Raw genomic sequence first — 15002 nt, 5'->3', positions numbered from 1 at the left:
CGAACAATGTTCATTTTTCAGTTAACGATCGCTTGATCATGAATCATACCCATCAGGAAGATCATAATCATGCTCATTCACAAACTAATTTTATTCCGTCGGGTAGCCGTTCGAATCTTTCTATTTCGAATGTATCTACCCACGGTAAATCCTTTGCCGATATCGTAGCAGGAAATTCGAACTCCTCCCCTGTTCGATCCATGGGTACCCATTCTACTTGTTTCAAATCAAATGGAAAAAAACCCTACCGCCACAGGTAACTCCGCTTCTTCGTCTACCGGATATTCCAATGGGAAATCACATGACATGTCTGCCTCTGATTTTAATTTTCTAACTGAACAATTGAATCTAATGATTGATGCAATGTTCAAAGCCACCACTATGACTGAAGCAGTCCAAGTAGGTGTAAAATTTACTAATCAAATTGTTATTGGATTACGTTTTTCTAATGGATCCAAATAATAATTTAAATATTTTAAATTGGAATGCTCGTTCTCTGAATGGTAAAGAGGACGAGCTGTTTAATTTTCTTACGGTTAATAACGTGCATATAGCAGTTATTACCGAAACGTATTTAAAACCTGGATCTAAACTCAAAAGAGATCCTAACTTTTTTGTTTATCGTAATGATCGACTTGATGGGGCATGTGGGGGAGTTGCAATCATCATTCATAGGCGTATAAAACATCAACTGTTTTCATCATTTGAAACTAAAGTTTTTGAAACTTTAGGTGTTTCTGTTGAAACACAGTTTGGTAAATATACTTTCATAGCTGCCTATTTGCCTTTTCAATGCTCTGGACAGCAAGTTAATTTGCTCCAGACTGACTTGCGAAAATTGACTCGCATTGGTGACTTTAATGCCAAACATCGGTCAATGAATAAGTCTCAAAGTAATTCCAACGGCAGAATTTTATTTGATGAGTGCTCTTCAGGATATTTCTCAATTCAATACCCTGATAGCCCCACATGTTTTTCCTCTTCTAGAAATCCATCTACGATTGATTTGGTCTTAACCGACTCTAGTCATCTTTGTAGCCAAATGATTACTCATGCTGATTTTGATTCTGATCATGTCCCTGTTACATTTCAAATATCCCAAGAAGCGATTCTCAATCCTATCAGCTCCACTTTCAATTATTTACGAGCCGACTGGAATATATATAAAACGTATGTTGACTCCAATCTTGATGTTAACATTTCTTTAGAAACTATACTTGATATTGACAATGCTCTTGAAACTTTAACAAATTCCATTGTTGAAGCCCGGAGCATTGCAATTCCAAAATGTGAAGTAAAATTTGAATCCGTGATTATAGACGATGATCTTAAACTCTTGATCCGTCTTAAAAACGTGAGGAGAAGGCAATTTCAACGCACTCGCGATCCTGTTATGAAAATTATATGGCAGGATTTGCAGAAAGAAACGTTTTGCTCAATTAAGAAACAAAAATTTTGAAAATAAAATTTCTCAATTGGACCCTGGCTCTGAGCCCTTTTGGAAATTATCGAAAATCTTGAAAAAACCTCAGAAGCCAATACCGGCATTGAAAGAGGAAAACAAATTATTACTGACTAATTGCGAAAAAGCTCAAAAACTTGCTATGCAGTTTGAAAGTGCGCACATTTTTAATTTAGGACTTACTAGTCCAATTGAAAATGAAGTTACTCAGGAGTTTGAAAATATTCTCAATCAAGAGAACGTTTTCGAAAATGCCTGGGAGACTGATTTGGAAGAAGTGAGAACTATTATTAAAAAATTCAAAAACATGAAAGCTCCTGGCGATGATGGAATTTTCTACATCCTCATCAAGAAACTTCCAGAAAGTAGCTTATCATTTTTAGTTGATATATTTAACAAATGTTTTCAATTAGCATATTTTCCTGACAAATGGAATATTCTAAACGTTGTTCCAATTTTAAAACCAGACAAAAATCCTGCAGAAGCTTCTAGCTATCGTCCAATCAGTTTGCTTTCCTCCATCAGTAAACTTTTTGAAAAGGTTATTTTGAACAGAATGATGGCCCACATCAACGAAAATTCAATTTTTGCCAATGAACAGTTCGGATTCCGCCATGGACATTCGACCACTCATCAACTTTTACGTGTAACAAATTTGATCCGTTCCAACAAATCTGAAGGCTATTCTACTGGTCTTGCTCTTCTAGACATAGAAAAAGCATTCGACAGTGTTTGGCATGAAGGTTTGATTGTAAAATTAAAAACTTTAATTTTCCAACATACATTGTTAGAATTATTCAAAGTTATCTGTCAAATCGTACACTTCAGGTTAATTATCAAAACTCCAGATCTGAAAGACTTCCTGTAAGAGCTGGTGTTCCTCAAGGCAGCATTTTGGGACCAATATTATACAATATTTTCACATCTGACTTACCTGAGTTACCTCAGGGATGTCAAAAATCTTTATTTGCGGATGACACAGGCCTCTCCGCCAAAGGACGAAGCCTGCGTGTCATCTGTAGTCGATTGCAAAAAAGTTTGGATACTTTTTCTTCATACTTGCAAAAATGGAAGATTTCTCCTAATGCTTCCAAAACTCAACTAATAATATTCCCACATAAACCAAAAGCTCTTTATTTGAAACCTTCAAGTAGACATGTCACGATGAGAGGGGTTCCAATAAATCGGTCAGATGAAGTTAAGTATCTAGGGCTCATGCTAGATAAGAATTTAACTTTCAAAAATCACATTGAGGGCATTCAAGCCAAATGTAATAAATATGTAAAATGTCTCTATCCCCTTATTAATAGAAAATCAAAACTTTGTCTTAAGAACAAGCTGTTGATATTCAAACAAATTTTCAGGCCAGCCATGTTGTATGCTGTACCAATATGGACTAGCTGTTGTAATACCAGGAAGAAAGCTCTGCAGAGAATTCAAAATAAAATTTTGAAAATGATTCTGAGGTTTCCTCCCTGGTATAGTACCAATGAGTTACATAGAATATCCAATGTTGAAACATTGGAACAAATGTCAAATACAATCATTAATAATTTCAGGCAAAAATCGTTACAATCTTCTATTGCCACGATTAATGCGTTATATGTTTAGGTTAAGTTAGGTTAAGTATATTAAAAACGTTTTTTTTTTCTCTTATAAGCAGGTGAAATCAACTCACCTGTAAAAAAACTGAACTGCTACGGCAAATGAAATGTAATATGTTGTTAACAAAATGTTAATTAAATCTTAAATTTGTTTTACCAAATTAGGATGATAGTGTTGTCAAATAACACAGAACACCTAGATATAAGAAATGAATGTAATGTTTGGAATGATACTAATAAAGAAATAAAAAAAAAAAAAAAATCGTAGCGCCGCTGCCTGCTGCAGAAAATTTTAGTGGCATCCCTCAACACATTATCATTAGAGAATAAGAAAATGATCAACAACCAAAATATTGTTAATACGTTTGTTTTTTATGTACAAATCCAAGATACTTGCATATGGGACTCGTTATCCGAGTACTTTTCTCATCATATTCAAATACACCCGCATACCAGTCCCATTACTTATGACTCACTTACTTTGTTATCGCGCACCTTGACACATTTAAAGCCAAGTTTACTATAGATTCCAAGGCACTTTTACTTTTGCTACTATTAGTGCTCTCATCTTCTAGTTACAATACTTCTTGTAAAATATTAAACTTAACGGTGGATAGTGACAGTACTGAGGACATTCCTAAATTTGATGAAAGCTTTGCTGCCGGCCGATAGGAAAGGTACCGTCAAACGGGGTAACTTGCAACACTTTTCAACTTCAAATCTATTTGGACGAAAATTTTAAGCACTTAGATGAACCAAATACAATCTGGTATCCTAATCGCTACGTAAAGAATGCCATGTGGTATTTATTGTATTAAAATTTGTTTTCCTGGGATCAGGAGAGGCTGAAAATATGCTTTTTTCATGCTACCCCTGATGTGGGGTAACATGCAACATACAATACAGACTGAAGTTTACTATCAAAAATGTTATCAATACCGTTTTTTAAATCATTAAATAATTAACTGCAGTAAAAACATGACAATAAACAGAAACTAGGTACCATCATTTTTGAAAAATCATTATTTTCGATTTAACTATGAGTATTGACCATATACGGTTAAAAAAACGATTGATTTTGTATTTTATATGTTCCACAAGAGGAAATTTTTAGCAAATCACAAGTCTTGACGGCTAGTAGAAAGCCATTTAAAAGTTTTAGTGCTACTTTTCATTCAACTGCAATGGTTTTGAGGTTTTGCTTCACATAAGATATTTTTCATACATGTTTTAACTAAAGCAACGTATCATATATTGATCGCATGTCTTGAAATGGCCTCTGTTGGTCATTGAAAAAAGCTATATTTATATTTCATGCAAAAAGTTCATAATGACAGATCTGCAAGTTACATTTAAAACATATTTTAAGAAATAAACATAGTTTTCACGAATAAAATATAATAAATTCCAATAATAATGCGATTAATGTAACTTTTTTCTACCAAACGCGTAATAAGTTGGTTGAGGTTTAACAATTTTAATGTAATTCTACAAATAAATGCTCAATCTTGCTTTTTCATGTGTTTTTGATGACAAGCGGCAGAAAACATCTTGCCATTGAGATTAAAATTGCTGTTGCAAGTTACCCCACAAGGGTAGTCAAAAACGTTTTCAATTATTTTCAGTGTATAAACGTGAAATTAACAAAACTTTTTTATAGTGCTTTTGTACACTATTAAATACTGTAGTGAAAAGCAAATACCTAGAATAATATTTATAACCCGTTTGTATGGTACTAGGAACGATTTTCCGCCTTGTTTTAATACGATCAAACGTGTGATATGATTTTCTCCTCCAGCAAACCAACCAAAGTAGAAATAATACCAAAATCCTCACCAAAACCTCTCTTTTTATACCTAAGGTCATTGACCGGTGTAACAAATTAGAACAATTTAACTTGATGCTTTAGAAAACGTCAATTCAGTTACATGTCGTTGTGTTGCAAGTTTCACCCCTGTTGCAAGTTACCCCGTTTGACGGTACTCTGGATTCTTTTGCAGCACGTTTATATTGGATTTGAAACACAGGTACCCAGGCGGGCAAATTCAGCTAGATTTCGGCAGAGCTATTTGACATTTCTTAGACTCATAATGCTGCCTTATTTATTGGATCTTTTCATTTTTTAGCATTGGATATGGCTCATGCATAGTTTGACCAGTTGACGATACCAGTGTGCTGCAGTGGTAGGTAATTTGCGTATTCCCATGTTGACCCAAAAAGCCTTCCCCTCCATGTCGTTGGAAGCTGAACCGAAGATTTCGTTAATAATTGGTCAGAAGACGAGGGCAATGGCAGCTGTAGGTTTGACTTGGTGGAGGGTAGCTATTTATCTTATTTTTAGTTTAGACTCTAATTAGGATTAACATTTAGATATTATTCTATCACTTATCGCACCATAAGTTATTTCAAGCAATAACAATATTTGTTATGGAATAAAGATGGTTTAAAATACTGTAATTTGCAGAATTGATTCTTCTTATGGGATGAAAATAACGAGCCAAAATTATAGAAATCATAACAGGAAGAGGTTTGCTTGAATGTCATCTTAAACTACCAGTGGGACTGTTATTCGGGTATTTTCAATATGGTACGCACCTGATTTGATATTTTTTTCACATTTCGTTCATACAAAAATACAATTTTAGGTATGATACCTAGAAGTACACTAATAATAAACATGATTCACGAAGAAATCTTAAAAGTGATGAAAATTCAAATGGGACTGTTATACGAGTATGAGAGATAATGAAAAAAAAAGTATGAGTGAGTGGAAGATAGAGTGGAGTAATAAGTAAGAGGTAAGATTTAGTAAAGGTGATAAAATACTATATCTACTAGCTAAAGGCTGGACATAAACTCATCGGCGATAGAGTTCACGACACAAATCTTCACATGATCTGATCTTTCTTTGTACTTGGTATTCGCCACTTGTACCGGGGATCAGTTATCCGGAATAACTCAGTATGTGGCCAGGTCATACAAAACATCTTGAACTGTTTCTTTTAAAACTTGATTAACAATTTGTAACTACCGTTGACGCCCACGCGTCTATGGCATGGACGTCCTCTCGTCCCGAGCCTGCTCACCTGTAATTTTTCCTCTCAGGGTCGGCACACGTGTTTGGCAAAAACTCATCGTAACAGACTTCTAGCACAGACAAACAGATGTAACACTTAGAACACATTTCTTTAAAATCCATCGCCCAGCTTCCACTATCATCATCTGGTGAGCATTTTACACGAAAGACTGTTTTGTGCAACAAGACCTGCAAATGGCGATAGCGTGAAACATTAAACACGAACAAAAACGATGCGCGCGCCACTGGTTGTGAGGTTGATAACATATCGTATTTGAAATGACCGTTAAATGAGTGGTCGATGGAAAGTTCGCCAATGTTACGTCTGTTTGTCTGTGCTTCTATCGTTCTCAACCACCTGTAAATCTTTCTTTCGGTTTTACAAATTCTAAACACCAAGTTTTTTAATTTTTATTACAATCTAGCTCATCTATTATACAGTGATACCTCCATGAGTCGATGTTCCATGACTCGATATCGACTCATGGAACCATACTACAAGCAAAATTTCATGGTTACTATGATGGTCCCTAGAAGCAGCTTTTCAAAGGATTGCTGTTTCATGACTCGATATTTCCATAAGTCGATGGTCCCTTCAATATCGACTCATGGTGGTTTCACTGTAAGTATTGTTGGGCTTCAATATAATCTGATATTCGTTATTCTTGGCCTAGTTCAGTGCTCAAGTTACTTTGACGTTGAGTGCTGGAACCGATGACTGTCGGATCTTTCTGAAGCACTTTACCCGTACCAAGGCTTATTTGATGTTCATCATTTTACTAGGAACTAGAACTAATTGCCGAATGCTGGTGGACGCACAAAGATTCGTTGGAAAACTTTCGAAATATGACCATTTCTGTGATTCTGTGGTTCCGGAATATAGGGTCTGTCATGTTTGCACTTCCAGTCATGTTTATATTATTAGGGACCATTTCAAACATAGATTTTCATAATCATACTTGTGGAAGCCTATTTAGAAAAGTAAGATGCACAGGTCATGCCGTAGTAGGTTCCATGTGCCCCTCAGGAAATGATCAATATGGAATATGTGCGGAACCATATCAATATTTGTGTCAAACTTCAAGATCTCCTCCTATCATCGGCTTTGGATTGACTTGCGCTCTTATTGCCCCATCAAACGCAGCAAAATGAAAATTAAAATGAAATAGACCCTTCAACGAAAATAGCTCTTACATGAAGTGACATATTGATACGCTTTACTATTGCATTCCCTTTTTAACTTAGTATTTATTATACATTATGTTGTTTCGTTAATAAGTTGTGAGTTCCGCTCTATCGAAGCTACCCGCAATACCAAAGATACCCCGTTTAACGATACTAAGTATAAGTGGAGCCTGTATATCTGTGGTGCTAAAATGATTTTTCTTTCTGTTCTAGTGCACATCGTCATCGTCATCGTCCTCATCGTCCCAAAAAAGCAACAGAAATGTTTATCCCACTAAAGTGAAACGGAAACGGCTGACTAATGAGCAGTACATCAAAAAGCTCAAAGTGGATGAAAGCGTGTAAGTATGGTTTGCACTAAGTATGGTTACGCTTCAATACTTCTGCTAAAAGCTCACTTTATTAAGCCGCAGTAAAGAAAATAAAAGTGAAATGCAAATACAGTCGACTCTTAATAATAATAGCATCTGGCCAATTGTTTGAAACATCGTTTATGGAGAGCATGATGTATGAGAATTTGAAGGGACCGCAAAATCCATCGAGTTATAGAATACATCGAGTTTGTTATATAACTCGATATATTCTATAACTCGATGGATTTTGCGGTCCCTTCAAATTCTCATACATCATGCTCCCCATAAAACGATGTTTCTATAACTCGATGTCTCCACTAGTCGATGCCACGTGGGAAGAAAATTTCCCTTCATAACTCGATATCCATCTGAAAACCCATTTTCATATAGGGAGACATGGATCATTTCTGGTTTGGCAGTGAATAAAGGACTTGCAAGGTGCGATAAAAGTTTAAAAAGATAAAAACAAAAAAAATAAATTTTTAGTAAAAATATGGGATTTTTCAAATATTTTGAAAAAAGGGTCCAAAGATATTTTTCAAAATGCTATCAACAAAATGATATTGTCTCCTTGCCAGAGTTGCACAATATCAGTTATCCCAGTGAACATTTTGGTTGGTATAACTTTTGCTGTACATCATTCTATACGAATCAATTCAATCGTATAGAATGCACGAAAAGGCTATATACCTACCAAAGTGGAGGCTATATGCGTACTTGGCACGACTTTTTCGGACTTTCTTCAATCAGATATACGATGCCACAAAATTTGGAAGAAAATAAAAAAAAGTTTGCAGCGAGTCTCGAACACGGGACCTCTGGATCCGGAATCGTGCACCTTACCACTGTACCACCAAGGGTTACTTGTTTGAAGAGCGATTATTTGCCAATCTTAATACATGTTTCATGTACAGCGACACATTTTGTTGTTCTTTGAGGCAAATCGTCAGCAGATGGTTGGGTGGTAATTTTTGCTAAGTTATTGCGATTTCATACGATGCTTACTGGATTGATATATGATCTGTCAAATTATATAACATAACGTGATTCTATGTTGCACTATTTACGACATGTTTTGTTGTCAACACAGATTGTTGTTTATGAATCGTATTGGGGATTTATATACAACTTGTATTGACATTGATAACGCTTAATATGGCATCTTGTGCAATTCTGATTTTGGACGCATGAATATGTGATTTTGGATGCACATTCTTATACGATACGTGGTTCACTGGGATATCAGCTGATGACTGATGGACTAAAACTATCAATATCAATTGCGAACTATCAATATCACTTTGATCTGACAACTAACAGCGGTGATGCGACATCGCACTCTAGATCACAATCACTGCAGAATGAGTGATCACGAGGTAATTACCCACGCTATTAATGTTTTTCAGTGACCAACACACAGTTTTAATCCGTCTGCAGCACTATCAAGAATATCATACCGATAAATTGCCATTTCATTTGCTAAATTTAAGGCTAAACTTGACCCATCAGTGACATCCATAGTCTATCGCCATCAATGCACTGGTGATTGAGTAGACAGCATGATGTTGATGTGATACGGAATGATTCGAATTGTATTGCAGTCGGCCTGTACAAATCAGCAAATTTCAAGCTTTGATAGTGACAGCAAGCAACTCTGCTCCTTGCATAAGTGATCATAAAAGTCGAGTTGTGGAGAGTCGACTGTAATTTTTTTTTTTGCGATCTGCTACAAATGACGCGCAGGCTTCGTCCTTTAGTGGAGAGGACTGTGTCTTCCACAAAAGATTTTTGACATACCTGAGGTAACTCAGGTAAGTAAAATGTAAAAATATTGTAAATATGTATTGGTTCCAAAATGCTGCCTTGAAGAACACCAGCCCTTACTGGACATTATTCAGACTAGGAGTTCTGATAATTAACCTGAATGTTAGATTCGACAGATAACTTGGGATTATTCTAACAATGTATGTTGGAAAATTATAGTTTTTAATATTACTCCATGTCAAACACTGTCGAATACTTTTTCTACTTATGGAAGAGCAAGAACAGCTGAAAAGCCTTCAGATTGGTTGGAACGAATCAAAGCTGTAACACGTATGTAAAAGTTGATGAGTGGTCGAATGTCCATGCTAGTATTCAAACTGTTCATTGGCAAAAAATGAATTTTCGTTGATGTGGTCAAGATTTTTTTTTAATTAATCACTTGGAAATCCTTCTCAACTTGTACAATATCGCTTTTTGAATTTTTCTAACCTTATCTATTGGTCCTAGGAAACTAAGATACCTTCAAGCGCTGCTTCCAGTTCATCCGGATGATCAGAAGCGCAAAATTCTTGAAAAATTCGAAAAACGCTACGCAGAAGCCATCGGAAATTTCGACGAAAATATGCGTCAGCGAACGCTCAACCTACTGGAGGAATTGGCCGTCGAAAAAATTGAACACTATCCATCGCACTTGATCAAAAAGATCATTCCCCGCATCGACACCAGAATAAGCTACTTGAAGCAAGCTCACAAATTCATTCTGGAGGAGGAAAAACTATGGCCCAACATCTACCCGGAGGTGATCCTACTAGATTACATTTTCGACCCCGAGCACAACGTCCCCAGAGATCAGGCCGTCTATTTGACTATCCTACTGATGGACCTACAAGAAGACTATCGCTATCATGTTAAGCGATCATTCGTCCGGTACATCCTTCGATCGGAGGAAGAACGAAAACGCCTACAACTTGCTGTTGAACCACCCGAGTTTCCGATCGCCACTCTGATTGCTCCAGTTCCGTGGAAGTGCTCGATACAGGTCGCCAAGAATCGCCTCGAGGAGGTTCTTATGGTGAACCATCCTGTTCTGCAGGCTATCAACTTGTTGTGGCATAAACTGTACGGGAACCTGTTGGTGGTAGATGCAGCCAAATTCTACAGTACAGACATCCCAATGCACGCCGACAAGATCACCGAAACGATTCACAATAGTTGCCGCATTACTCGTGACGTAAGTTATTTGGTTGAATGTTGATTCCGGGAAGGTAAGTATTAATAGATTATTGTTTTCAGATACTGATCAATGACTGGATGCCCCGAGTTGCCGATTTGGTCGATGTCATGCGTAAGTACTGGAAAGATCTGGTGCCGCGTAGCTCGATCCATGGTGGTCGAGGAACGATCTTTTTCAATTGTATTCACGCCTTGACGTCGTACCATTTGCAAGGCATGATCAAAAAAAGCTTGGATCATCTCGTCGATGCACTGGAAGCTTATCGCGGTGGAGATACGCCATCCGGAGCGCAGTCCTGCAAGCTCAAAATAAAACCTTTCATGACTTTGACAGTATCGGTCGTTGGCAAACCGGATACGGAGATTGAGAAGAATACGGAAAAGAGTGACATGTCCCTCTACGAAGCGGACGATGATGATCCGAGTTTGCTGACATCAGAATCGACAGATGATCCAATGACAACAGCGGTGGAAGAGCGGAGGACATCATTCATAATGGGAAGTAGCGGCAAGATCATCATATATCCCTACATGGAAGAACTCCCCGACCTCTTCAAAAGCTATTTTGTGAAGATTTTGAAAGTGGGATACAAGATACCTCGTTTGGAGTATTACCTAACGCAAGATAAGAAGCAACTCGGGTATTTACACTACATTCGAGAAGATAATGCAGATATGCACAAGCTATACGAAAAAGTTAAAAGCATTGTGATCGCCAACCAAACAGGTCCAACCATATATCTATATCCCATGTATGAGTACTATTTCCCAGTCCTGGCCAACCAGATGAAGGTCATCACAGAAAGCATTTTTTCACAAAGAGAACTACCGTCTTTGGATATATTCAAAGACCTCGTCGATAAGTTTACCGAGCTCCTTCATGGAATTTATTTCTTGAGAGATTTTATTCCGTTGAATTTGTTCATGTTAGACAACAGTCGACTCAACCGAGTTCTGGAAAATCTGGTCAAAGAATTAAAAGCTTTTGTTATCAATTATTTCATTACATTGAATCAGGTTGAAAACCGAAGGTGAGTTGCTTTGAATTCATAATCCGAACCCGCTACGTAATGAACTCAATATTCGATTCCAGAATATCCGACGAGTTTGAAGACATGTCTCTGCAGGCTGGTGAGCGTCCGAAAGAAACTCCGGAAGTGGTCGCCCTTCAAAATTATCTTACGCAGTGCCGCGAAGAGCGAATGTACCAGCTGAAGACCGAGATCAAGCAAGTTGCGCAACGTGTTCTCTTCCTCCTGACCTACGCCATACTAGATCGTAATATGCGGGATCCTCGATTGGTTCGTGAAAAGTACACTCTTCTGATGCTAGGCTTTATATTTCCAGCCGAAGACATCAACCTGAATTCGCGTCTATTTCTATGGCCCCAGGAGCTGGAGAAAGTGCTTGATCTCAGCGGCGCCCGTCTGTCGGTGGTACGTGAAAATCTGGAAACGGCACTACGTGAAAGACGCGGCCGATTCGAGATGTATTTGAACACGGAAAAGAAAAAAATGGACCACTTCCGGACACGCGAGATTCGCGAAATGCTCTCGCTGGACGACCTGCGGGAGAAGGTCGATACGGTTGATGGTTTGATGGAGATCCTGGAGGTATTCCTATTACTGCGCGTTTGATGACCTCGACTCAATGTTTCCGAAATTCTGTTTTGTTTTATATTTTTCAGAAATGTAGCAAAGAAGCCAGAGAGATTAACGAAGAAGAGAATCTCCTTCAAATTGACCTGTCCTTCTTCCCGGCCTTGAACGAAATGATCGAAAAAATGGCGCCAATCGAAAAGCTTTGGCACACGGCATATAAATTTGATACATGCCATGAAGTGTGGTACTTTGGCCCATTCAAAGAGTTGGATGCTACCGTTATTAGCAATGCGGTTGATGAAATGTTCAACGCAATCAGTGTTCTGCTGAAAGAGTTATCTGGAAGTCCTCAAGCGAAACGGGTCGCTGAACAGATTCGCATGAAAATTGATAAATTCAAAATCTATCTCCCCATACTGGAAGCTATATGCCGGCAAGGGCTTTGCGAGCGCCACTGGGCGCAGATATCTGAGGAACTAGGTCAAGAGGTAAATCCAGCGGTACAGAATTCCCTTGGTCTGATGGTCGACATCGACGTGATGAAGATTCAGAACCGGTTGGAGGAAATTTCCAATGCAGCCGGTAAAGAGTACGAGCTGAACATACAGCTGGTGAATATGCAAGAGGAATGGGTTGACGTTAAATTTGTGTGCGTCCAGTATCGCGATTCGGATATGTCCATACTGTCTTCGGTAGACGATATCCAAACCCTGCTTGACGATCACATTTTAAAGGCGCAAGCGATGCGAGGTTCACCCTACATTGCGGCGCTTGGCCCGAAGGCCACCAATTGGGAGGACAAACTCATTTCTATGCAAGATATCATTGATACGTGGCTGCAAGTTCAAGCTACCTGGATGTACCTTGAGCCGATCTTCAGTTCCGAGGATATCATGCGTCAGATGCCCACCGAAGGGCGGCACTTCAAGTCCGTGGATAAGATTTTCCGCAAACTGATGCGTCATACGATCGCTGATCCACACGTGATCCAAGCGACGGACTTCCCTGATCTGTTGAACGTACTGAGGACTGCCTTGAAAGACCTGGAAGATATTCAACGAGGCTTGAATCTGTACCTGGAAAAGAAGCGACTCTATTTTGCACGATTTTTCTTCCTCTCCAATGATGAACTGTTGGAAATTCTGTCCGAGACCAAAGATCCGATGCGTGTACAACCACATATGAAGAAATGTTTCGAAGGAATCAATGCTTTGCAATTTGACACGCAAATGGAAATCACAGCATTCACCTCGGTCGAACAGGAGCAGATCCCCTGCACCAGGAAAATCAACCCAGCTTTGGCTAATGTTGGAGGCACCGTATTAATTGTAAGAGTTTCTGGTATTAACAGTTATCTGCATTTTAGGGATTGGTCGAAAAATGGCTCAAAGAGGTCGAGGTCGTAATGTTGGAAAGTGTCAAGGAGCAGATTTGGCAATCGTACGAGTCATACTTCAAAGATCCTCGTAAAATTTGGGTGCTGCACTGGCCTGGTCAAGTGGTGCAGGTAGTTTCCTGTTTGAAATGGACCGAAGAGGCAGAGGAAGCAATCAAAGACGATAAGCTAGCCGAATACTCTAAGAAATGCACAGCCCAGATAGGTGATCTGGTTGACCTAGTCCGAGGAGATCTTAGTACAGGAGCAACCATTACAATTGAAGCATTGATTGTGGTTGATGTTCATGGTTCTGAGTTTTGTGATCTTTGAATTCTGTTCTTAGTTTAACATTAGATTTCTCTTCACAGCTCGTGACATAATAGACCTTTTGGTACAGAAGAACATTACGGATCCGGGAGACTTTAATTGGTTTTCGCAACTTCGCTATTACTGGAAAATCGATGACGATGACAAGCAGAGCTATGTTGCTTGCAGTATGGTGACAACGGATTTGAAATACGGCATGGAATATCTAGGAAACACGGGTCGTTTAGTAACCACACCATTGACCGATCGCTGTTTCCGAACACTGATGGGAGCGTTCAAGCTAAATCTAGGTGGAGCACCAGAAGGCCCTGCTGGAACCGGTAAAACCGAAACCTGCAAAGATCTAGCAAAGGCTGTAGCTAAAAAGTGTGTGGTTTTCAACTGCTCCGATGGCTTGGACTACAAGGCGCTCGGAAAGTTCTTCAAGGGCTTGGCACAGTCCGGTTCATGGGCTTGTTTTGATGAGTTCAATAGAATTGAACTGGAAGTACTTTCAGTAGTTGCTCAACAGATCCTGACCATTCAGCGCGCGATTGCTGGGAAGGTCGTTAAATTTGTTTTCGAGGAGACTTCTCTGAAATTGGACCCTACTTGTAACATTTTCATTACCATGAATCCAGGCTATGCCGGTCGTACAGAGTTACCGGATAATTTGAAGGTACTTTTCCGAACGGTGGCCATGATGGTACCGGACTACGCAATGATCGGCGAAATTACGCTCTATTCGAACGGATTTGATGACGCCCGAATTCTGGCACAGAAAATAGTCCATACATATAAACTCTGCTCCGAGCAACTGTCGTCTCAATCGCACTACGACTACGGAATGCGAGCAGTGAAATCGGTGTTAACAGCAGCCGGAGCACTCCGTAGAGCTCAACCAGAGCTTTCCGAATCTCAGATTGTTCTGAGAGCCATCATAGATGTGAATCTTCCGAAGTTCCTGCAACAGGATATACCACTCTTCGAAGGCATATACAAAGATCTTTTCCCTGGCGTAGAGCTGCCACCGGTAAGTA

The 15002-nt window shown here is 38.9% G+C and overlaps 1 protein-coding gene across 4 annotated transcripts in view; it reads left to right on the top strand.

The window, feature by feature from the left end:
* The window catches only part of LOC5569948 (dynein heavy chain 3, axonemal), a 47329-nt gene that overhangs the window by 14874 nt on the left and 17453 nt on the right, over positions 1-15002 (top strand). For 2 of the 4 annotated variants that reach the window (XM_001658799.2, XM_021848439.1), the window contains exons 3-10: positions 7541-7668; positions 9952-10675; positions 10738-11708; positions 11771-11955; positions 12025-12290; positions 12365-13585; positions 13645-13963; positions 14025-14995. In XM_001658799.2, the coding sequence (XP_001658849.2) occupies positions 7541-7668; positions 9952-10675; positions 10738-11708; positions 11771-11955; positions 12025-12290; positions 12365-13585; positions 13645-13963; positions 14025-14995 (4785 nt within the window). Of the gene's footprint in view, positions 1-7540; positions 7669-9951; positions 10676-10737; positions 11709-11770; positions 12291-12364; positions 13586-13644; positions 13964-14024; positions 14996-15002 lie in introns of all 4 variants that reach the window. The other 2 variants (XM_021848438.1, XM_021848437.1) reach the window with 1 other exon arrangement.

The sequence above is a fragment of the Aedes aegypti genome, chromosome 3 (genome assembly GCF_002204515.2).
Source record: "Aedes aegypti strain LVP_AGWG chromosome 3, AaegL5.0 Primary Assembly, whole genome shotgun sequence".
NCBI classification, from domain to species: Eukaryota; Metazoa; Arthropoda; class Insecta; order Diptera; family Culicidae; genus Aedes; species Aedes aegypti.
Note: the sequence above shows the minus strand (reverse complement) of the source record. Positions and strands in the feature narration are given on the sequence as shown.